Source organism: Ranitomeya variabilis, chromosome 5, assembly GCF_051348905.1.
Source record: "Ranitomeya variabilis isolate aRanVar5 chromosome 5, aRanVar5.hap1, whole genome shotgun sequence".
Taxonomy (NCBI): domain Eukaryota; kingdom Metazoa; phylum Chordata; class Amphibia; order Anura; family Dendrobatidae; genus Ranitomeya; species Ranitomeya variabilis.
The window spans coordinates 196,506,142-196,527,660 of record NC_135236.1 but is presented as its reverse complement, the minus strand read 5'-3'; the positions used below and the strand labels follow the sequence as shown (position 1 = coordinate 196,527,660).

The 21,519-nt window shown below is 46.5% G+C and overlaps 1 protein-coding gene across 1 annotated transcript in view; it reads right to left on the bottom strand.

Moving 5' to 3' along the window:
* The window catches only part of SHC4 (SHC adaptor protein 4), a 201,506-nt gene that overhangs the window by 93,788 nt on the left and 86,199 nt on the right, over window positions 1-21,519 (bottom strand). Inside the window, exon 2 of the mRNA XM_077263716.1 lies at window positions 9,453-9,523. Within this exon, the coding sequence (XP_077119831.1) occupies window positions 9,453-9,523 (71 nt within the window). The remainder of the gene's footprint in view (window positions 1-9,452; window positions 9,524-21,519) is intronic.

Genomic DNA, 21,519 nt, shown 5'->3' with positions numbered 1-21,519 from the left:
AGATGATGACGACACCAGAGACGACAACCACCGAGATGACGACGACCCTGGAGACGATGACCCTGAAGACGACCCCGATGACGACGACCCCGATGACGACGACCCCGATGACGACGACCCTGGAGATGACGACACTGGAGATGACGACGACAACCTGGAAGACCGAGAAGCAGAAGAACAAGAGGCTGCAGAACAAAGAGCAGAAGAACATTAAGCATAAGACTAAATATCAGAGCAAAAGATATTATCTAAATTATAAGCAGAAGAAGACTAAGCAGTGTATGGGGGTGAGTCCGTTCCTCCTCGTGGTGCCCCTGGATAAAGCCTGATGCTGCAGGCCAAACTGAACGCGGACAAATGTAACTGTTTTGTGACAGGCAGAACGGAAGGTGTAATCTTCAAACTTTTATAGATAACAACTACGGGAATGCCTGTCACAAATAAGAATATGATGAAGAAGTTGAATATAAAAAAGATAATAGTTAAATAAAAAGAATATGAACAATGTAAAAAAAAATATATATATATACGTAGAAAAGAAGAAGATGAATAAGGTGAAGAAGTTGATGTCACAGAAGCTGATGATGAGGATAATGAAGAAGAAAGTGTGGGAGAAGTAAAAAATAGGGTGAAGGGCGTGGAAGTAGTGAAACATCAATATCTGACAAAATAAATAAAAAATTAACATAGTCAAATTCTTTCTAACGCCGAACGTCATAAAAAAATTAAAAATACTGCTATTCTATTTGATTGGGATAAACCCCTGTGCCTTTAATGTCTCCGCCACCTCCCCCAATACATCCTACATTATTCTTAGTTGTTTTCCTTCATGTAGAATTAACCTACAAGGAAAGAAAGGGTTTATTTTAATTCCGATATTTTCGTCCCATTGACTTGCATTGGGATCGGGTATCGGTATCGGATTGGATTCCGATACTGTGACGGTATCGGCCGATACTTTCCGATACCGATACTTTCCGATATCGGAAAGTATCGCTCAACACTAGTCGTGGCAAAATGCCCACGACCATTGCCACGACCAATTAGCGACGGCCACAGTCCGGCGGCAATATGGCCGCTCTTTCCTCCCTGCAGTCAGTGCCCGCTCCATACTCCCCTCCAGTCATCCAGTCAGCCCTCACACAGGGTTAATGCCAGCGTTACCGGAGCGCGGTGTAATGCACTCCGGTTACGCAGCTATTAACCCTGTGTGACCAAGTTTTTACTATTGATGCTGCGTATGCTGCATCAATAGTAAAACGATCTAATGTTACAAATAATAATAATAATAATTTAAAAAAAACAAACGTTATTCTCACCCTCCGACGTCGCGTCCTGTCCGCCGGCAGGTTCCGGTGCTAAGGATGCTATGGCAGAAGGACCTGCCATGACGTCACGGCCATGTGACCGCGACGTCATCACAGGGCCTGCGCGAGAAGGACCTGCCATTACGTCACGGTCATGTGACCGCGACGTGATCACAGGTCCTGCGCGCCTGCGGGAGAAGGACCTGCCATGACGTTACGGTCATGTGACCGCGACTTCATCACATGTCCTGCGCGCCTGCACGAGAATGATCTGCCATGACGTCACAGTCATGTGACCGCGACGTCATCACAGGTCCTGCGCTGATAGTCATACCAACCCAGGACCGGAAGCTGCCGCGTGCACCGTACACAGGAGCCAGGACTAAGGTGAGTATATGTTTATTTTTTATTTTGTGTCACTGGCCAATATACTACATTACTGGGCAATATACTACGTGGCTGACCAATATACTACATACTACGTGGCTGTGCAATATACTACGTGGCTAGGCAATATACTACATTGCTGGGCAATATACTACGTGGCTAGGCAATAAACTACATAGCTGGCCAATATACTACGTCGCTGGGCAATATACTACGTTACTGGGCAATATACGTGGCTGGGCAATATACTACGTGACTGGGCAATATACTACGTGGCTGGGCAATATACTACGTAACTGGGCAATATACTACGTGGCTGGGCAATATACTACGTAGCTGGGCAATATACTACGTGGTTGGGCAATATACTACGTTACTGGGCAATATACTACGTGGCTGGGCAATATACTACGTGACTGGGCAATATACTACGTGGCTCGGCAATATACTACGTGGCTGGGCAATATACTACGTAACTGGGCAATATACTACGTCACTGGGCAATATACTACGTGGACATGCATATTCTGGAATACCCGATGCGTTAGAATCGGGCCACCATCTAGTTTAGATTATAAGCTCCATTGGGGATAGCGATGATAATGTCTGTAAAGCGCTGTGGAATATGTTGGCACTATATAAATATTATTATTACTAGATGGCAGCCCGATTCTAAAGAATCGGGAGTCTAGAATCCATATATACTTTATTTATTCAAATGTAAGAATAATACAATTAATAAATAATAGTAAGAAAGAACAAAAAATGGCTGCACTCACCAGCTCTTGACAATTCTTGTTATTTAAGGTACAGTTACACAGGATCCATGAACATGCTTATGAGGGGAGTGATGAAAGACATCAGTATTCTAGGCAATTATATATTAGATTTTAATGTTATCAGTGTTTACCTTTGAACGTTTATATTGTATTGTCCTGTCACCAGCCATGTGTACGATTATCGGCCGAAAGCCTCTCTGGAACCAATAATCACCCCATGTAAAGGTATCTTTATAAGTTAAAGATTCAGAATACTATGACTTTTATCATATCCTGAACAGTCAAGTTTTTTATGAACCGTTAAGGTTTTCTGGTTGAAGTAAAAAAAACTCTGAGTGTTTACAGTTTGAAACCATAAAATGTTGAAAAATTATGTCATTCTTGAGTATATCACTCAATGGTGCTCATAAACGTGTCAAATTTGATCTATAATATACTTTAATATACGTTACTTTAATCTTTAATATACTTAAGAACAGGGCCCCAGACATCACACAGGGGGTCTGAAACACCGCACAGTGGTCCAAAATATCGCTGTGCTCTGCCTGGGGCCCCATATGCTGCCTGGGGCCCCTGTGCTCTGCCTGGGGCCCCATATGCTGCCTGGGGCCCCTGTGCTCTGCCTGGGGCCCCTGTGCTCTGCCTGGGGCCCCATGTTCTGCCTGGGGCCCCTGTGCTCTGCCTGGGGCCACTGTGCTCTGCCTGGGGCCCCATATGCAGCCTGGGGCCCCTGTGCTCTGTCTGGGGCCCCATAGGCTGCCTGGGGCCCCTGTGCTCTACCTGGGACCACTGTGCTCTGCCTGGGGCCCCATATGCTGCCTGGGGCCCCTGTGCTCTGCCTGGGGCCCCTGTGCTCTGCCTGGGGCCCCATGTTCTGCCTGGGGCCACTGTGCTCTGCCTGGGGCCCCATAGGCTGCCTGGGCCCCTGTGCTCTGCCTGGGACCACTGTGCTCTGCCTGGGGCCCCATATGCTGCCTGGGGCCCCTGTGCTCTGCCTGGGGCCACTGTGCTCTGCCTGGGGCCCCATATGCTGCCTGGGGCCCCTGTGCTCTGCCTGGGGCCCCATATGCTGCCTGGGGCCCCTGTGCTCTGCCTGGGGCCCCTGTGCTCTGCCTGGGGCCCCATGTTCTGCCTGGGGCCCCTGTGCTCTGCCTGGGGCCACTGTGCTCTGCCTGGGGCCCCATGTTCTGCCTGGGGCCACTGTGTTCTGCCTGGGGCCCCATAAGCTGCCTGGGGCCCCTGTGCTCTGCCTGGGACCACTGTGCTCTGCCTGGGGCCCCATATGCTGCCTGGGGCCACTGTGCTCTGCCTGGGGCCCCTGTGCTCTGCCTGGGGCCCCATATGCTGCCTGGGGCCCCTGTGCTCTGCCTGGGGCCACTGTGCTCTGCCTGGGGCCCCATATGCTGCCTGGGGCCCCTGTGCTCTGCCTGGGGCCACTGTGCTCTGCCTGGGGCCCCATATGCTGCCTGGGGCCCCTGTGCTCTGCCTGGGTGTAGGACACTGGTGACGTCACTTATCTCCGGACATTAGCTCCGGACATTATCTCCGGACATTAGCTCCGGACATTATCTCCGGACATTAGCTCCGGACATTAGTTCCGGACAAAGCCACGGAAGTTGGCACAAATTGCAGGAAGTAGTATTCTAGGCAATTATATATTAGATTATTAATCTTGGATATGCAGTTCAGTTCTGGGCACCAGTTCATAGAGAGAATTCTCTGGAGTTAGAAAAAACAAAGCAGACCCACAAAACTGATAAGGGGCACAGAGGATCTTAGCTATGAGGAAAGATTAAAGGAAGCACATAAATAGCCCATACAAAAATATGGTCAAAAGCTGTTTCATTATAACCCCCTCTCAAAAGACAGGGCACTCCCTCCACCAGGAGAAAGGTTCAGTCTTCTTAGGATGCAAGGCTTCTTTACTATGAGAACTATTCATCTGTGAAACAGCCGACCCCAGGAGCTGGTCACAACAGGAACCATCCATGATTTCAAAAAGGGCTTAGATGCTTTTGTAGAAGAGAAAAAAAAAATTCTTAATATGTAAATGTATGAAATTTAGTGATGAGCGAGTGTACTTGTTGCTCGGGTTTTCCCGAGCACGCTCGGGTGGTCTCCGGGTATTTGTTAGTGTTCGGAGATTTAGTTTTCCTTGCAGCAGCTGCATGATTTGCGACTACTAGACAGCTTGATTACATGTGGGGATTCCCTAGCAACCAGGCAACCCCCACATGTACTCAGGCTGGCTAGCAGCCGTAAATCATGCAGTTACATCAACAAAAACTAAATCTCCAAACACTAACAAATACTCGGAGATCACCCGAGCGTGCTCAGGAAAACCCGAGCAACCAGTACACTCGCTCATCACTAATAAAATTCTTGCTCTGAATGATGATCCAGTCGAATGACACTCGGGATCAGGAGGGAATAACTTACTACTTAAGACATACAGGATCGTGCCCTCTATGGATGTACCTATACACTTCCCTTTGTTTTAGCTACATTATGTAAGTATTTAGTTGTACAGTGGACATGACTAAACAATAGCTCATTGTAAAGCAGGGTGCAGTGCCATTATAATGCCTTTTTCTCCTGTCACCACTGGGTGTGAGATATGACATGGACATATGTAGACATGCTCAGGATGCTAATAATAATAATACTTTATTTTTATATAGCGCTAACATATTCTGCAGCGCTTTACAGTTTGCACACATTATCATCGCTGTCCTTGATGGGGCTCACAATCTAAATTCCCTATCAGTATGTCTTTGGAATGTGGGAGGAAACCCACGCAAACAAGGGAAGAACATACAAACTCCTTGCAGATGTTGTACTTGATGGGATTTGAACCCAGGACTCCAGCGCTGAGCCACCATGCTGCCCTAATTATAGCCCCTAGCCTACAACGCTTTTTTTCTGATTTCACTGATCTGACAAGTTTCCTTTAAAGCAGTGATCTTCAAACTGTGACTCTGGGCATTCAGGGATGAGCATTCATTTATTTCATGATATATTGCTACCTTTTTTTGTACAATACATATGTTATGTCATGTAAAGAAACCAGGGGCGGATTATCAGAGGGTCAATATGGGCGGTAGCCCAGGGCCCAGTGGTGTGAGTGTGAATGCCCGCTGGCATTTATGTGCCCCCGGACCCGGTGGGCAGAGAGAGGGGGCCCGCATCGGGCCCCGTCTCATCTGCTCACCGGGCCCTTCCGGCGCTGCGGCGGTTTCCTATTGACGTGCGGGCGCGCGCCCGCACGTCAATAGTTAACAACAGCCGCCAGCCAATTGGAGGCTGGCAGCTGAAGTCGGCCGCAGCGCACATGTCGCCGGCGTCTGACGTCATTGTCAGTCGCCGGCGAGTGTGCGCTGCTGGAGGGACCTCGCCGCCTGGAGCGCTGGACAGGTGAGGAGACTCTGTTTGTTTTTGTTTTGTTTTGTTTTGTTTTTTGATAAGCTAACGGTGGACACACTGGGGGCAATGCTGGAGGACACACTGGGGCAATGCTGGAGACACTGAGGCAGATTGCTGGACACACTGGGGGCAATGCTGGAGACACTGGGGCAGATTGCTGGAGACACTGGGGCAATGCTGGAGACATGGGCAGATTGCTGGACACACTGAGGCAATGCTGGAGGACACACTGGGGCAGATTGCTGGAGACACTGGGGCAATGCTGGAGACACTGGGGCAGATTGCTGGACACACTGGGGGCAATGCTGGAGACACTGGGGCAATGCTGGAGACACTGGGGCAGATTGCTGGACACACTGGGGGCAATGCTGGAGACACTGGGGCCGATTGCTGGAGACACTGAGGCAATGCTGGAGACACTGGGGCAATGCTGGAGACACTGGGGCAGATTGCTGGAGACACTGGGGCAGATTGCTGGACACACTGGGGCAATGCTGGAGGACACACTGGGGCAGATTGCTGGAGACACTGGGGCAATGCTGGAGACACTGGAGCAGATTGCTGGACACACTGGGGCAATGCTGGAGGGCACACTGGGGCAGATTGATGGAGACACTGGGGCAATGCTGGAGACACTGGGGCAGATTGCTGGACACACTGGGGGCAATGCTGGAGGACAGACTGGGGCAATGCTGGAGGACATACTGGGGCAGATTGCTGGACACACTGGGGGCAATGCTGGAGACACTGGGGCAGATTGCTGGACACACTGGGGGCAGATTGCTGGACACACTGGGGGCAATGCTGGAGGACACACTGGGGCAGATTGCTGGAGACACTGGAGCAATGCTGGAGACACTGGGGCAGATTGCTGGACACACTGACGGCAATGCTGGACATACTGGGGCAGATTGCTGGACACACTGGGGGTAATATGCTGGACACACTGGGGGTAATATGCTGGACACACAGGGGCAGATTGCTGGACACACTGGGGGCAGGACTGGAGGCATGGGCAGAATGTAGACACGGGGCATGATTGGAGACACGGGGCAGAATGAAAGACATGGGGCAGGATTGGATCATGGGGCAGGATGGATACGATGGAGACAGATGGGGCAGGGTGGGGAGATCATATGGTGTAGAATGGATACTCATGAGTGCAGGATGGGAGAACATATGGCTGGAGCCAGGAATGAGATACTCAGGGCCAGGGTGGGGAATATTATTACCATAGGGGCTAATTAAGGGATATTATTACTGCAGTGATGTATTTATTTTATTTTTTGAGTATACTGTTTTAAATGGGGGGGGGGGGCGGTCCTGTTACTGTGCAGAGTGACACTATATCGCCTTTTTTTCTCCATGTGGTGTAATGTAGAAGTTGTGAAAAATTAAGTAATGTGTTCTGCAAGCAGTGCTCGAGATAACTGTGTTATTTCCTGCAGAAACGAATCCTGGCTGGAAGAAATGATGGCGGTCTGTGCTGGATGAAAGATGAAGGACTTCACCTAGAGACGTCACTGGTGAGTCAGTGTTACCTATACACTGACACTATACACTGTATACTATATACAGAGGTCCTGTGTACAATGTCACCAGTGATCACTGTATTACCTATACATTATATGCAGAGCTCCTGTGTATAATACCACCAGTGATCTCTGTATTACCTCTACACAGACACTGCATACTAAGTACAGATCTCCTGTGAATACTGGCACTTATGGTGATAGTATTGTGTTTTGTTTTGTTTTTAATTACTGATCAGTATTGTAGTATTCAGTCACTATGTGGTGGTAATATGTGGTCTGGAAATGGTGTTGTGGTGTTTGTCCCTTGAATGTGCTATTTGGTCACCAAGTGGTGGTAATATGTGGTCTTGACATGGTGCGGTGGTATTTGTTCCTTGTATGTGATATTATTTGATCACTGTGGTTGTAATTTGTGGTCTGGTCATGGCGCGGTGGTATTTGTTCCTTGTATGTGATATTATTGGTCAAAATATACCTATATTGTATTGCAGATTTTAACAAATATTTAATAGGTTACAGTAGAGTAGGGCCCGGCCATTTTTCTGGAATAATCTGGTTCGGGTATAACATGACCCCCGTCACATGACCCCCGTCACATGACCTCCGTCACATGACCGGGGGAGCCCACAGTGTCTGAACAGCCCGGGGCCCTGGCTACCCTTAATCCACCTCTGAAAGAAACGCTATCATCCTGCAGATATCTGATTAATCTGCAGGCTAATAGCGTTCTGAACCTGCCCAGTGCCCGCACTTAGAGCCCCACTGCCAGGAAGAAATGAACTGTATTCCTTCCGACAGTCTCTGGCTTTCAGTTGTAGGTTATTGGTGTATTTTTGTATGACAGGTTCCCTTTAATTTATATTATAGGTAGTTCTGGTATAAGCATATTGAGCTAGCCATGGTGTACAAAACGGTTTCATTGTTGCATGGAAGGCATAAGAGGTTTCATTAATATTTTATTTAAGATGCTTTAAATGTAATCACCCATGAATGATTAGTGATTTATGAAATTAACAATGTACATTACTTTTTTATATACATTAACTGGTATACAAATGTTTATTTATACACACTTTCTGTTTAGTGCTTATTTTTTTCTTAATATTTTCTTCTAGTCTTGTAACAGCTGTGAGGCAGTGACCAGTGTCACATGTGAGGGTTGCTATGTGCCCCCCCAGGATGCGCAGAGAGGCATATTGTGGCTGTGGGAGTGCATTGCAGTCACAGGCATAGCTGTGATTGCAATACAAAATAAAAGTAAGTGTTGGTCTTGGGCAAGCTATTTGTCCAAGGCAGATTTTAAAAAAAAAACTGCTCTGGGCTTTTGTTTTTGAAATGGACTACAGGATGGTAGTGGGGCAGTCCGTTTCCTTCCCGGTCGGGTTTTCCATGTGGCCTACGGCCACAGGTTCCTTGTAAAAGCTCCTGAAGCAGAGGGTTGGGTGTGTCAGTTTGGTTTTGCAAGTGTGCAGAGTAGAAGGCTCTGCAGAGCTCCCCCTGTGTGAGGTAACATAGGCAAGCGGAGCCAAAAGGCCAAGCAAAGCCAAAAGGCCTGGCACCTACAGTGTACACGGCGGTGCAGTCTCCCACGGCAGCTAGGACTCGAATGTGGACTCTTTTGTTTCCCGGCTGCTATCTGGAGGACATTGTGTGCTGTGTATTTTCTGTGAGTTGAACATTAAAACACATTTTGCTTTGAACTTTGCTGGGTCACCGCCTCATCACTGCACAGTGTGGCTACCGCTGCACTACACAGCTGAAAACTCATAGTTAGGACACTACCCTACTTAAAGGGTCTTGCACCCATCCTACTGATGATTCATGTGGGTCCCAGCAATTGGATCCCCTTATTCTAGCATTTATCATCTGTCCAATCTATAGGTTATAAAAGATTCAGGCTGGGATGCTCATTTTGAAAGTAAAATAGCATATTAGGAAAACTATTATCAGTGCTTACTAAAGATAACAAGTATATAACAATAACGAACTGACAATCTATAATGGTTAGGCATCCATTTTACCTTGTAACTTGTGTTCTGGTGCCAAAATCAAGAGACCTCATGGACTGCAACACTTCAATGCAACCCATGTACTGCAAAACACAAAGACAAGCTGATTGAATATACAGTTATTCATTTAATTTTAATGGCAAAACAGGGTTAATACATTTTCATATACATGGAGTAATAGGGCTATACATTATGCAGCAAAGAATTGAGCTACTGTTTAACTGTAACCTTTTTGGTTAAGCAAATTACTTCCTCCCACTCTGAATTACTTAAAAAATGAGTCTTTGACCAGACTCTAGATTAAGATGTATAACAAATGCCCAATTGGCACACTATATGACTGCCCAACAGGCTAGATAATCACCTCACATATAATTAAATCTCTTCTGGTCAATCAACAGTTTAAAAACACAGAACAGATAAGCTGCTCACCTGTCTAGGTAAGTGCAAAGGGTCCTCAATCCATAGCAATAGTGCAATCAAAACATCAGCTGATCCGGCACCTTGATAAAACCGTAAACTTTATTTTTTGTCCAGTAAAAACACAGTAAAAATTATTATACTTCGAAATGCATCAACCAGGATTAATATGTTTTCCAATGGCACATTTTTCCTCTGATTTTGGGCATTCCTGTTATGAACATAACACGCACTCATTCACTGGTAAGTGAAAAAGGGAAGATCTTCTACTGTAAAGGGAGACGCCACACTCACACCCAACTGGTCCCTGTACAGACTGGAAAGACCCTAGCTCAACTCAAAAACACCACCTTGGCACTAAAAGGCCATCAAGAGGATTCTCGTACCTCCTGAGGAACCAGAGAGAAGGCTGCAACACACTGCCAACAAGAGGAGAGGAAAGTGTGCAGGTATATACAAAACCCAAGGTGAGAAAATGAAAACACATTTATATAAGGTTGATGGAAAGATAAGGAAGGTCAATATCCAACAGAACAAGTATAACCTCCCAGAAACCTAAAAAGGTGAAAGGAAGAGGAACTGGGAGGGAAGACTCAGTGCAGGATTTCAACTGTTGTTTAACATGCAAGGTAAATCCCTTACCTGAAGGGCTGTAACTCCTAATCCCAAGTCCACATAGAGGTATAGCCAGCAAGGAAGTGCAGGGTGAGCATATAAAACCCAACCCAGAATGTGATAGGGCAGACCAAAACATGAAAATGGAAAACACTTGGCGAGGAGCAAACCAAGAATGGGGAATAAAGCCAATTGGAACCATCAGCATTTGGACAGGGACAAAAAGGCAATAGCTCAGCAGACAGCCGAATTCACCACGCAGCATACAAATCCCCAAACTGAGCCGTGACAGTACCCCCATTCTAAGAGGGGCCAAGGGACCCTCAGAGCCCCTATCGTGTAGCATCGCTCCCTCACCAAGTGATCCACCTGAAGATCCTCCAAATCAACCCAGGAGTTATCTTCAGGACAACAACCTTTCAACTTAATGAGATATGTTGTGAATTTGGTTTCTGGGCTCCCCCGGTGGTTTCTGGTGGTACTGCACTTATGTGCTTCATCTCCTCTGTTCACCTGTTTCCATCAGGATGTGGGAGTTGTCTATTTAGCCTTGCTCCTCAGTCATTTCTATGCCGGCCAACAATGTTACCAGAAGCCTTTCTGTTGCATGTTCCTGCTCCTAGACTACTATCAGCTAAGTTGGACTTTGAGTCCTAAGTTTGTTTTGCATTTTTGTTCCAGTTCTCTGTGTTTGAGTATTTCTGAGGCTGGAAGCTCTTGTGAGCTGAAATTGCCACTCTGGTGTCATGAGTTGATATTAGAGTCTTAAAGTAATTTCAGGATGGTGTTTTGAAAGGGTTTTCAGCTGACTGTGTAGTTCCCTTTTCTGTCTTCCTACTATCTAGTAAGCGGACCTCAATTTGCTAAACCTATCTTCATACTTCGTATGTCAATTTCCTCTAAAATCACCGACATTATATGTGGGGGCTACTGTCTGCCTTTTGGGGAAAATTTCTCTAGAGGTAAGCCAGGTCTGTATTTTCCTCTGCTAGGGTCAGTCAGTTCTCCGGCTGGCGCTGGGCGTCTAGGGATAAAACGTAGGCACGCTACCCGGCCACTATTAGTTGTGCGGTAGGTTTAGCTCACAGTCAGCTCGAGTTCCCATCTTCCAAGAGCTAGTCCTTTGTATGCTTTACTACGGTCTCTGGCCATTGAGAACATGACAGTTTGGCCGGCCCAGGGTTAAAATAATTGGCAGAAGAAAGGAGAGAAAAGAAGTCTGCAGAGAATTTTTTTTTTTTTTTCCTGAGTTTGCTCATTAGTTGATTCACTAGCATCTCTGCTTACTGCAGCCTTCGTCTCTCTCTCCTTCTAATCCTTGAATGGTTCTGATTTCACCTGATTAATATGGATCCTCAGAGTTTAGCTACAGGTTTGGATAATCTCGCTGGGAAGGTTCAAAGTTTACAGGATTTTGTTATTCATGCTCCTGTATCTGAACCTAGAATTCCTTTACCTGAATTTTTCTCCGGGGATAGATCTCGCTTCCAGAATTTCAAACATAATTGTAAATTATTTTTGTCTCTGAGATCTCGCTCCGCTGGAGATCCTGCACAGCAGGTCAGGATTGTAATTTCCTTGCTCCGGGGCGACCCTCAGGACTGGGCATTTGCTTTGACACCAGGGGATCCTGCGTTGCTCAATGTGGATGCGTTTTTCCTGGCTTTGGGGCTGCTTTATGAGGAACCTCATTTAGAGATTCAGGCTGAAAAAGCCTTAATGGCCCTGTCTCAAGGGCAAGATGAGGCTGAGATATACTGCCAAAAATTTCGTAAGTGGTCTGTGCTTACTCAGTGGAATGAGTGCGCCCTGGCGGCGAATTTCAGAGAGGGTCTCTCTGATGCCATTAAGGATGTTATGGTGGGGTTCCCTGTGCCTACAGGTCTGAATGAGTCCATGACAATGGCTATTCAGATTGATCGGCGTTTGCGGGAGCGCAAACCTGTGCACCATTTGGCGGTGTCTACTGAGAAGGCGCCAGAGATTATGCAATGTGATAGAATTCTGTCCAGAAGCGAACGACAGAATTTTAGGCGAAAAAATGGGTTATGCTTCTATTGTGGTGATTCAACTCATGTTATATCAGCATGCTCTAAACGTACTAAGAAGGTTGATAAGTCTGTTTCAATTGGCACTTTACAGTCTAAGTTTATTCTATCTGTGACCCTGATTTGCTCTTTATCGTCTATTACCGCGGACGCCTATGTCGACTCTGGCGCCGCTTTGAGTCTTATGGATTGGTCCTTTGCCAAACGCTGTGGGTTTGATTTAGAGCCTCTGGAAGTTTCTATACCTCTGAAGGGTATTGACTCCACGCCATTGGCTAGTAATAAACCACAATACTGGACACAAGTAACTATGCGTATTAATCCGGATCACCAGGAGATTATTCGCTTCCTTGTGTTGTATAATCTACATGATGTGTTGGTGCTTGGATTGCCATGGCTGCAATCTCATAACCCAGTCCTCGACTGGAAAGCAATGTCTGTGTTAAGCTGGGGATGTCAGGGGACTCATGGGGACGTACCTTTGGTTTCCATTTCGTCATCTATTCCCTCTGAGATTCCGGAATTTTTATCTGATTATCGTGACGTTTTTGAGGAGCCTAAAATTGGTTCACTACCTCCGCACAGAGAGTGTGATTGTACTATAGATCTGATTCCGGGCAGTAAGTTTCCAAAGGGTCGTTTATTTAATCTATCTGTGCCTGAACATGCTGCTATGCGGGAATATATTAAGGAGTCCTTGGAAAAGGGACATATTCGTCCTTCGTCATCTCCCTTAGGAGCCGTTTTTTTCTTTGTATCTAAAAAAGATGGCTCTTTGAGGCCGTGTATTGATTATCGGCTTTTGAATAAAATCACGGTTAAATATCAGTATCCTTTGCCACTGCTTACTGATTTGTTTGCTCGAATAAAGGGGGCCAAGTGGTTCTCTAAGATTGATCTTCGTGGGGCGTATAATTTAGTGCGAATTAAGCAGGGGGATGAGTGGAAAACCGCATTTAATACGCCTGAGGGCCATTTTGAGTATTTAGTAATGCCTTTTGGTCTTTCAAATGCCCCTTCAGTCTTTCAGTCCTTTATGCATGACATTTTCCGTGAATATTTGGATAAATTTTTGATTGTGTATCTGGATGATATTTTGATTTTTTCGGATGACTGGGACTCTCATGTCCAACAGGTCAGGAGGGTTTTTCAGGTTTTGCGCTCTAATTCCTTGTGTGTAAAGGGTTCTAAGTGCGTTTTTGGGGTTCAAAAGATTTCGTTTTTGGGGTACATTTTTTCCCCCTCTTCCATTGAGATGGACCCTGTCAAGGTTCAGGCTATTTGTGATTGGACGCAACCCTCTTCTCTTAAGAGCCTTCAGAAGTTTTTGGGCTTTGCTAATTTTTATCGTCGATTTATAACTGGTTTTTCTGATGTCGCTAAACCGTTGACTGATTTGACTAAGAAGGGTGCTGATGTTGCTGAATGGTCCCCTGCGGCTGTGGAGGCCTTTCGGGAGCTTAAGCGCCGCTTTTCTTCCGTCCCTGTATTGCGTCAGCCTGATGTTACTCTTCCTTTTCAGGTTGAGGTCGACGCTTCAGAAATCGGAGCTGGGGCGGTTTTGTCGCAGAAAAGTTCCGACTGCTCCGTGATGAGGCCTTGTGCGTTCTTTTCTCGTAAGTTTTCGCCCGCTGAGCGAAATTATGATATTGGTAATCGGGAGCTCTTGGCTATGAAGTGGGCTTTTGAGGAGTGGCGTCATTGGCTTGAGGGGGCTAGACATCAGGTGGTGGTATTGACCGACCACAAGAATTTGATTTATCTTGAGTCCGCCAGGCGCCTGAATCCTAGACAGGCGCGCTGGTCGTTATTTTTTTCTCGGTTTAATTTTGTGGTTTCTTACCTACCGGGTTCTAAAAATGTGAAGGCGGATGCCCTTTCTAGGAGTTTTGAGCCTGATTCACCTGGTAATTCTGAACCTACAGGTATCCTTAAGGATGGAGTGATATTATCTGCTGTTTCCCCAGATTTGCGACGGGTCTTGCAGGAGTTTCAGGCGGATAGACCTGATCGTTGCCCGCCTGGTAGATTGTTTGTTCCTAATGATTGGACCAGTAGAGTCATCTCGGAGGTCCATTCTTCTGCGTTAGCAGGTCATCCTGGAATCTTTGGTACCAGGGATTTGGTGGCTAGGTCCTTCTGGTGGCCTTCCCTGTCGCGAGATGTGCGAGGTTTTGTGCAGTCTTGTGATGTTTGTGCTCGGGCCAAGCCTTGTTGTTCTCGGGCTAGTGGATTGTTGTTATCCTTGCTTATTCCGAAGAGGCCTTGGACTCACATCTCCATGGATTTTATTTCTGATCTCCCTGTTTCTCAGAAGATGTCTGTCATCTGGGTGGTGTGTGACCGTTTTTCTAAGATGGTCCATTTGGTTCCCTTGCCTAAATTGCCTTCCTCATCCGAGCTGGTTCCTCTGTTTTTTCAAAATGTGGTGCGCTTGCATGGTATTCCGGAGAATATCGTTTCTGACAGGGGAACCCAATTCGTGTCTAGATTTTGGCGAGCGTTCTGTGCTAGGATGGGCATTGATTTGTCTTTTTCGTCTGCTTTCCACCCTCAGACTAATGGCCAGACCGAGCGAACTAATCAGACCTTGGAGACTTATTTGAGGTGTTTTGTGTCTGCGGATCAGGATGATTGGGTTGCCTTTTTGCCCTTGGCGGAGTTTGCCCTCAATAATCGGGCTAGTTCTGCCACCTTGGTTTCTCCTTTCTTCTGTAATTCGGGGTTTCATCCTCGTTTTTCTTCCGGTCAGGTGGAGTCTTCGGATTGTCCTGGAGTGGATGCTGTGGTGGAGAGGTTGCATCAGATTTGGGGGCATGTGGTGGACAATTTGAAGTTGTCCCAGGAGAAGACTCAGCATTTTGCCAACCGCCGTTGTCGTGTTGGTCCTCGTCTTTGTGTTGGGGACTTGGTGTGGTTATCTTCTCGTTTTGTCCCTATGAAGGTTTCTTCTCCTAAGTTTAAGCCTCAGTTCATCGGCCCGTACAAGATATTGGAGATTCTTAACCCTGTGTCCTTTCGTTTGGACCTCCCTGCATCTTTTTCTATTCATAATGTCTTCCATCGGTCATTGTTGCGCAGGTATGAGGTACCGGTTGTGCCTTCCGTTGAGCCTCCTGCTCCGGTGTTGGTTGAGGGTGAGTTGGAGTACGTTGTCGAGAAGATCTTGGACTCCCGTGTTTCCAGACGGAGACTTCAGTATCTGGTCAAGTGGAAGGGCTACGGTCAGGAGGATAACTCTTGGGTGACAGCCTCTGATGTTCATGCCTCCGATTTGGTCCGTGCCTTTCATAGGGCTCTGTTATGATTTTCCCAATGGCAGGGAAATCAAAAATAACAAACGGACTAGCTCTCGGGTGATGGAAACTAAAGTGACCGTGACCTGAACCTGACACAACACTGGAAGTAGCCGGGGAGTGTTTCCTACGATGCCCTAGACACCACGCGCCAGCCGGAGATCTAACTACCCCTATCAGAGGAATATACAGGCCTGCCTTACCTCCAGAGATGAACCCCAAAAGGAGATAGCAGGCCCCCACAAATATTGACGGTGAGTCAAGAGGAAAAGACATACGTAGGATGAACAGCAGATTTAGCACAGTGAGGTCCGCTTACTAGATAGCAGAAGTACAGGAAAGAGTTACTTCATGGTCAACTTCAAAACACCATCCTGAAATTACTTTAAAACTCCAGTGACAACTCATGCCACTGGAGTGGCAATTTCAGTCCACGAGAGCTTCCAGCTGCAGAGAGTCACATTGCAGATAGCTGGACAAAAAATAACATTAACTAGGAACAAAATTCAACTTAGCTGAACTGGAACTTGAGGCAGGAGAATGCAACAGAATGCTACTGATACATTGTTGGCCGGCATCGGACCAGCAGCCAAGCAGCCTTAAATAGGAAACTCCCCTAATGGGTGTCAACAGGTGATCAAGGATAGAAGAAGGCAAATAAGTGGCAATACCATAAAACACCACCGGGGGAGCCCACAAACAGAATTCACAACAGTACCCCCCCCTTAAGGAGGGGGCACCGAACCCTCACCAGAACCACCAGGGCGATCTGGATGAGCACTATGGAATGCACGAACCAAATCAGGAGCATGAACATCAGATGCTGTCACCCAAGAATTATCCTCCTGACCATAGCCTTTCCACTTAACCAGATACTGAAGTTTCCGTCTGGAAACACGGGAGTCCAAGATCTTTTCTACCACATACTCCAACTCACCCTCAACCAGCACAGGAGCAGGAGGATCAGCAGACGGAACAACCGGCACCTCATACCTCCGCAATAATGACCGATGAAAAACATTATGAATAGTAAAAGATGCTGGGAGGTCCAAACGAAAGGACACAGGATTGAGAACCTCCAGAATCCTATAAGGGCCGATAAACCGAGGCTTAAACTTAGGAGACGAGACCTTCATAGGAACAAATCGAGAAGACAACCAAACCAGGTCCCCAACACAAAGACGAGGACCGACACGCCGATGACGATTAGTGAACTGTTGAGTCTTCTCCTGGGACAACTTCAGATTGTCCACAACCTGTCCCCAAATCTGATGCATTCTATCAACCACAGCATCTACTCCAGGACAATCCGAAGATTCCAATTGACCGGACGAAAAGCGAGGGTGAAACCCTGAATTACAAAAAAATGGAGAAACCAAAGTGGCAGAACTGGCCCGATTGTTAAGGGCAAACTCTGCCAATGGCAAAAAATCAAGCCAATCGTCCTGATCAGCGGACACAAAACACCTCAAGTAAGTCTCCAAGGTCTGATTAGTACGCTCAGTCTGGCCATTAGTCTGAGGATGGAATGCAGACGAAAACGACAAGTCGATGCCCATCCTGGCACAGAACGCCCGCCAAAATCTAGACACAAACTGAGTACCCCTGTCAGAAACTATATTCTCAGGAATACCATGCAAACGCACAACATTCTGAAAAAATAGAGGGACCAGCTCAGAGGAGGAGGGCAATTTGGGCAAAGGTACCAAGTGAACCATCTTGGAAAAACGGTCACACACCACCCAGATGACGGACATCCTACGAGAAACAGGAAGGTCAGAAATAAAGTCCATAGAGATGTGCGTCCAAGGCCTCTTAGGAATAGGCAAGGGCAACAACAACCCGCTGGCCCGGGAACAGCAGGGCTTAGCCCGAGCACAAACATCACAAGACTGCACAAAAATACGTACATCTCGAGACAAGGAAGGCCACCAGAAGGACCTAGACACCAGATCCCTGGTGCCAAAAATTCCAGGATGACCTGCCAACGCGGAAGAGTGAACCTCCGAAATAACTCTACTGGTCCAGTCATCAGGGACAAACAGTCTACCAGGCGGACAGCGATCAGGCCTATCCACCTGAAACTCCTGCAAAGAGCGCCGCAGGTCTGGGGAGACAGCTGACAATATCACCCCATCCTTCAGGATGCCAGTAGGTTCGGAATCACCAGGCGAGTCAGGCTCAAAACTCCTAGAGAGGGCATCCGCCCTCACATTCTTAGACCCAGGCAGATATGAGACCACAAAGTTAAATCGAGAGAAAAACAACGACCAGCGCGCCTGTCTAGGATTCAGACGCCTGGCTGACTCAAGATAAATTAGATTTTTGTGGTCAGTCAAGACCACCACCTGGTGTCTAGCACCCTCAAGCCAATGACGCCACTCCTCAAATGCCCACTTCATGGCCAAGAGCTCCCGATTTCCAACATCATAATTTCGCTCAGCAGGCGAAAACTTTCGAGAGAAAAACGCACATGGTCTCATCACTGAGCAGTCAGGACCTCTCTGCGACAAAACTGCACCTGCTCCGATCTCGGAAGCATCTACTTCAACCTGGAACGGGAGCGAAACATCAGGCTGGCGCAACACAGGAGCAGAAGAAAAACGGCGCTTAAGCTCCCGAAAGGCCTCCACAGCCGCAGAGGACCAATTAGCAACATCAGCACCCTTCTTGGTCAAATCAGTCAAAGGTTTAGCAATGGCAGAAAAACCCGCTATGAATCGGCGATAGAAATTAGCAAATCCCAAGAATTTCTGAAGACTCTTTAGAGAAGTAGGTTGTATCCAATCACAAATAGCCTGAACCTTAACAGGGTCCATCTCCATAGATGAAGGGGAAAAAATATATCCCAGAAAGGAAATTCTCTGAACCCCAAAAATACACTTTGAGCCCTTCACAAATAGAGAATTAGCTCGTAAAACCTGAAAAACTCTCCTGACCTGTTGAACATGAGATTCCCAGTCCTCCGAAAAAATCAAAATATCATCCAAATACACAATCATAAATTTATCCAGATATTCACGGAAAATATCGTGCATAAAGGACTGAAAAACGGAAGGGGCATTCGCGAGACCGAAAGGCATTACCAAATACTCAAAATGGCCTTCAGGCGTATTAAATGCGGTCTTCCACTCATCCCCCTGCTTAATCCGCACCAAATTATACGCACCACGTAGATCGATCTTAGTGAACCACTTCGCCCCCTTTATGCGAGCAAAAAGATCAGTCAGTAAAGGTAACGGGTACTGGTATTTAACAGTAATCTTATTCAGAAGTCGATAGTCGATACAAGGTCTCAATGAACCATCCTTTTTACCCACAAAGAAAAACCCTGCCCCCAATGGAGACAAAGAGGGGCGAATATGACCCTTTTCTAAAGATTCTCTGATATACTCCCGCATAGCAGTATGTTCAGGTACAGACAAATTAAACAAGCGACCCTTAGGAAATTTACTACCGGGAATCAACTCAATAGCGCAGTCACACTCTCTGTGAGGGGGGAGAGAATCAGTTTTAGGCTCCTGAAAGACATCATAAAAATCTGACAGAAATGCTGGGATCTCAGAGGGAGTAGATGAAGAAATGGGAACCAAAGGTGCATCCCCATGAATCCCCCGACATCCCCAACTCAGCACAGACATTGATCTCCAGTCCAAGACTGGATTATGAATTTGTAACCATGGTAATCCAAGTACTAATACGTCATGTAGATTATATAACACAAGGAAACGAATAATCTCCTGATGGTCTGGGGAAAGATGCATAGTCACTTGTGTCCAATATTGTGATTTATTGCTAGCCAAAGGTGTAGAATCAATACCCTTTAAGGGAATAGAAACCTCCAGAGGCTCTAAATCAAACCCACAACGCTTGGCAAAGGACCAATCCATGAGACTCAGAGCGGCGCCAGAATCCACATAAGCATCCACAGTAACAGATGATAAAGTACAAATCAATGTCACGGACAAAAGAAATTTAGACTGCAAGGTACCCATAGAAAAAGATTTATCAACCTTTTTATCAACCTTCTTTATGCGTTTAGAGCATGCTGATATAACATGAGCTGGATCTCCACAATAGAAGCACAACCCATTTTTGCGCCTGTAATTCTGTCGTTCGCCTCTAGACAATACACTATCGCATTGCATATGCTCTGGTGCCTTTTCAGAGGTCACCGCCAAATGATGCACAGGTTTTTGCTCAGAAGATACCGCCATATGGTGCACAGGTTTTTGCTCAGAAGATACCGCCATATGGTGCACAGGTTTTTGCTCAAAAGATACCGCCATATGGTGCACAGATTTTTGCTCAGAAGATACCGCCATATGGTGCACAGATTTGCGCTCCCGTAAACGCCGATCAATCTGGATAGCCAATTTCATGGCATCATTCAGACCTGTAGGCACAGGGAACCCCACCATGACATCCTTCACGGCATCAGAGAGACCTTCTCTAAAATTAGCTGCTAGAGCGCACTCATTCCATTTAGTAAGTACCGACCATCTACGAAATTTCTGGCAGTATATCTCAGCTTCATCTTGCCCTTGGGAAAGAGCTATCAAGGCTTTCTCAGCCAAAATCTCTAAATTAGGTTCTTCATAAAGCAACCCCAAAGCCAGAAAAAACGCATCTACATTTAATAACGCAGGATCCCCTGGCGACAATGCAAATGCCCAACTTTGTGGGTCACCCCGCAATAGAGAAATAACAATTTTAACCTGTTGCGCAGGATCACCAGCAGAGTGAGATTTCAGAGACAAAAACAATTTACAATTCTCTCTGAAATTCAAAAAACGGGATCTGTCTCCGGTAAAAAATTCAGGCATAGGGATCTTAGGTTCAGACATTGGAGCACGTATAACAAAATCTTGTAAGTTCTGGACCTTTGAAGCCAGGTTATTCAGACCTGCAACCAAACTCTGTGGATCCATGATTCAAACAGGTGTAACCAAAGCCATTCAAAGATTAAGAGGAGAGGAAGAAAAAAAAAAAAAAGGCTGAAGACTGCAGTTTAAGCAAGGAGTACAAATAAGCACTAAGGTGCACTTTCCAAACACAGAAGGAAAAAAAAACCTTTTCATATCCTTTCCTGCTTTAGTGCATAGTTTTAACACATGTGGCCGGCCAAACTGTTATGATTTTCCCAATGGCAGGGAAATCAAAAATAACAAACGGACTAGCTCTCGGGTGATGGAAACTAAAGTGACCGTGACCTGAACCTGACACAACACTGGAAGTAGCCGGGGAGTGTTTCCTACGATGCCCTAGACACCACGCGCCAGCCGGAGATCTAACTACCCCTATCAGAGGAATATACAGGCCTGCCTTACCTCCAGAGATGAACCCCAAAAGGAGATAGCAGGCCCCCACAAATATTGACGGTGAGTCAAGAGGAAAAGACATACGTAGGATGAACAGCAGATTTAGCACAGTGAGGTCCGCTTACTAGATAGCAGAAGTACAGGAAAGAGTTACTTCACGGTCAACTTCAAAACACCATCCTGAAATTACTTTAAAACTCCAGTGACAACTCATGCCACTGGAGTGGCAATTTCAGTCCACGAGAGCTTCCAGCTGCAGAGAGTCACATTGCAGATAGCTGGACAAAAAATAACATTAACTAGGAACAAAATTCAACTTAGCTGAACTGGAACTTGAGGCAGGAGAATGCAACAGAATGCTACTGATACATTGTTGGCC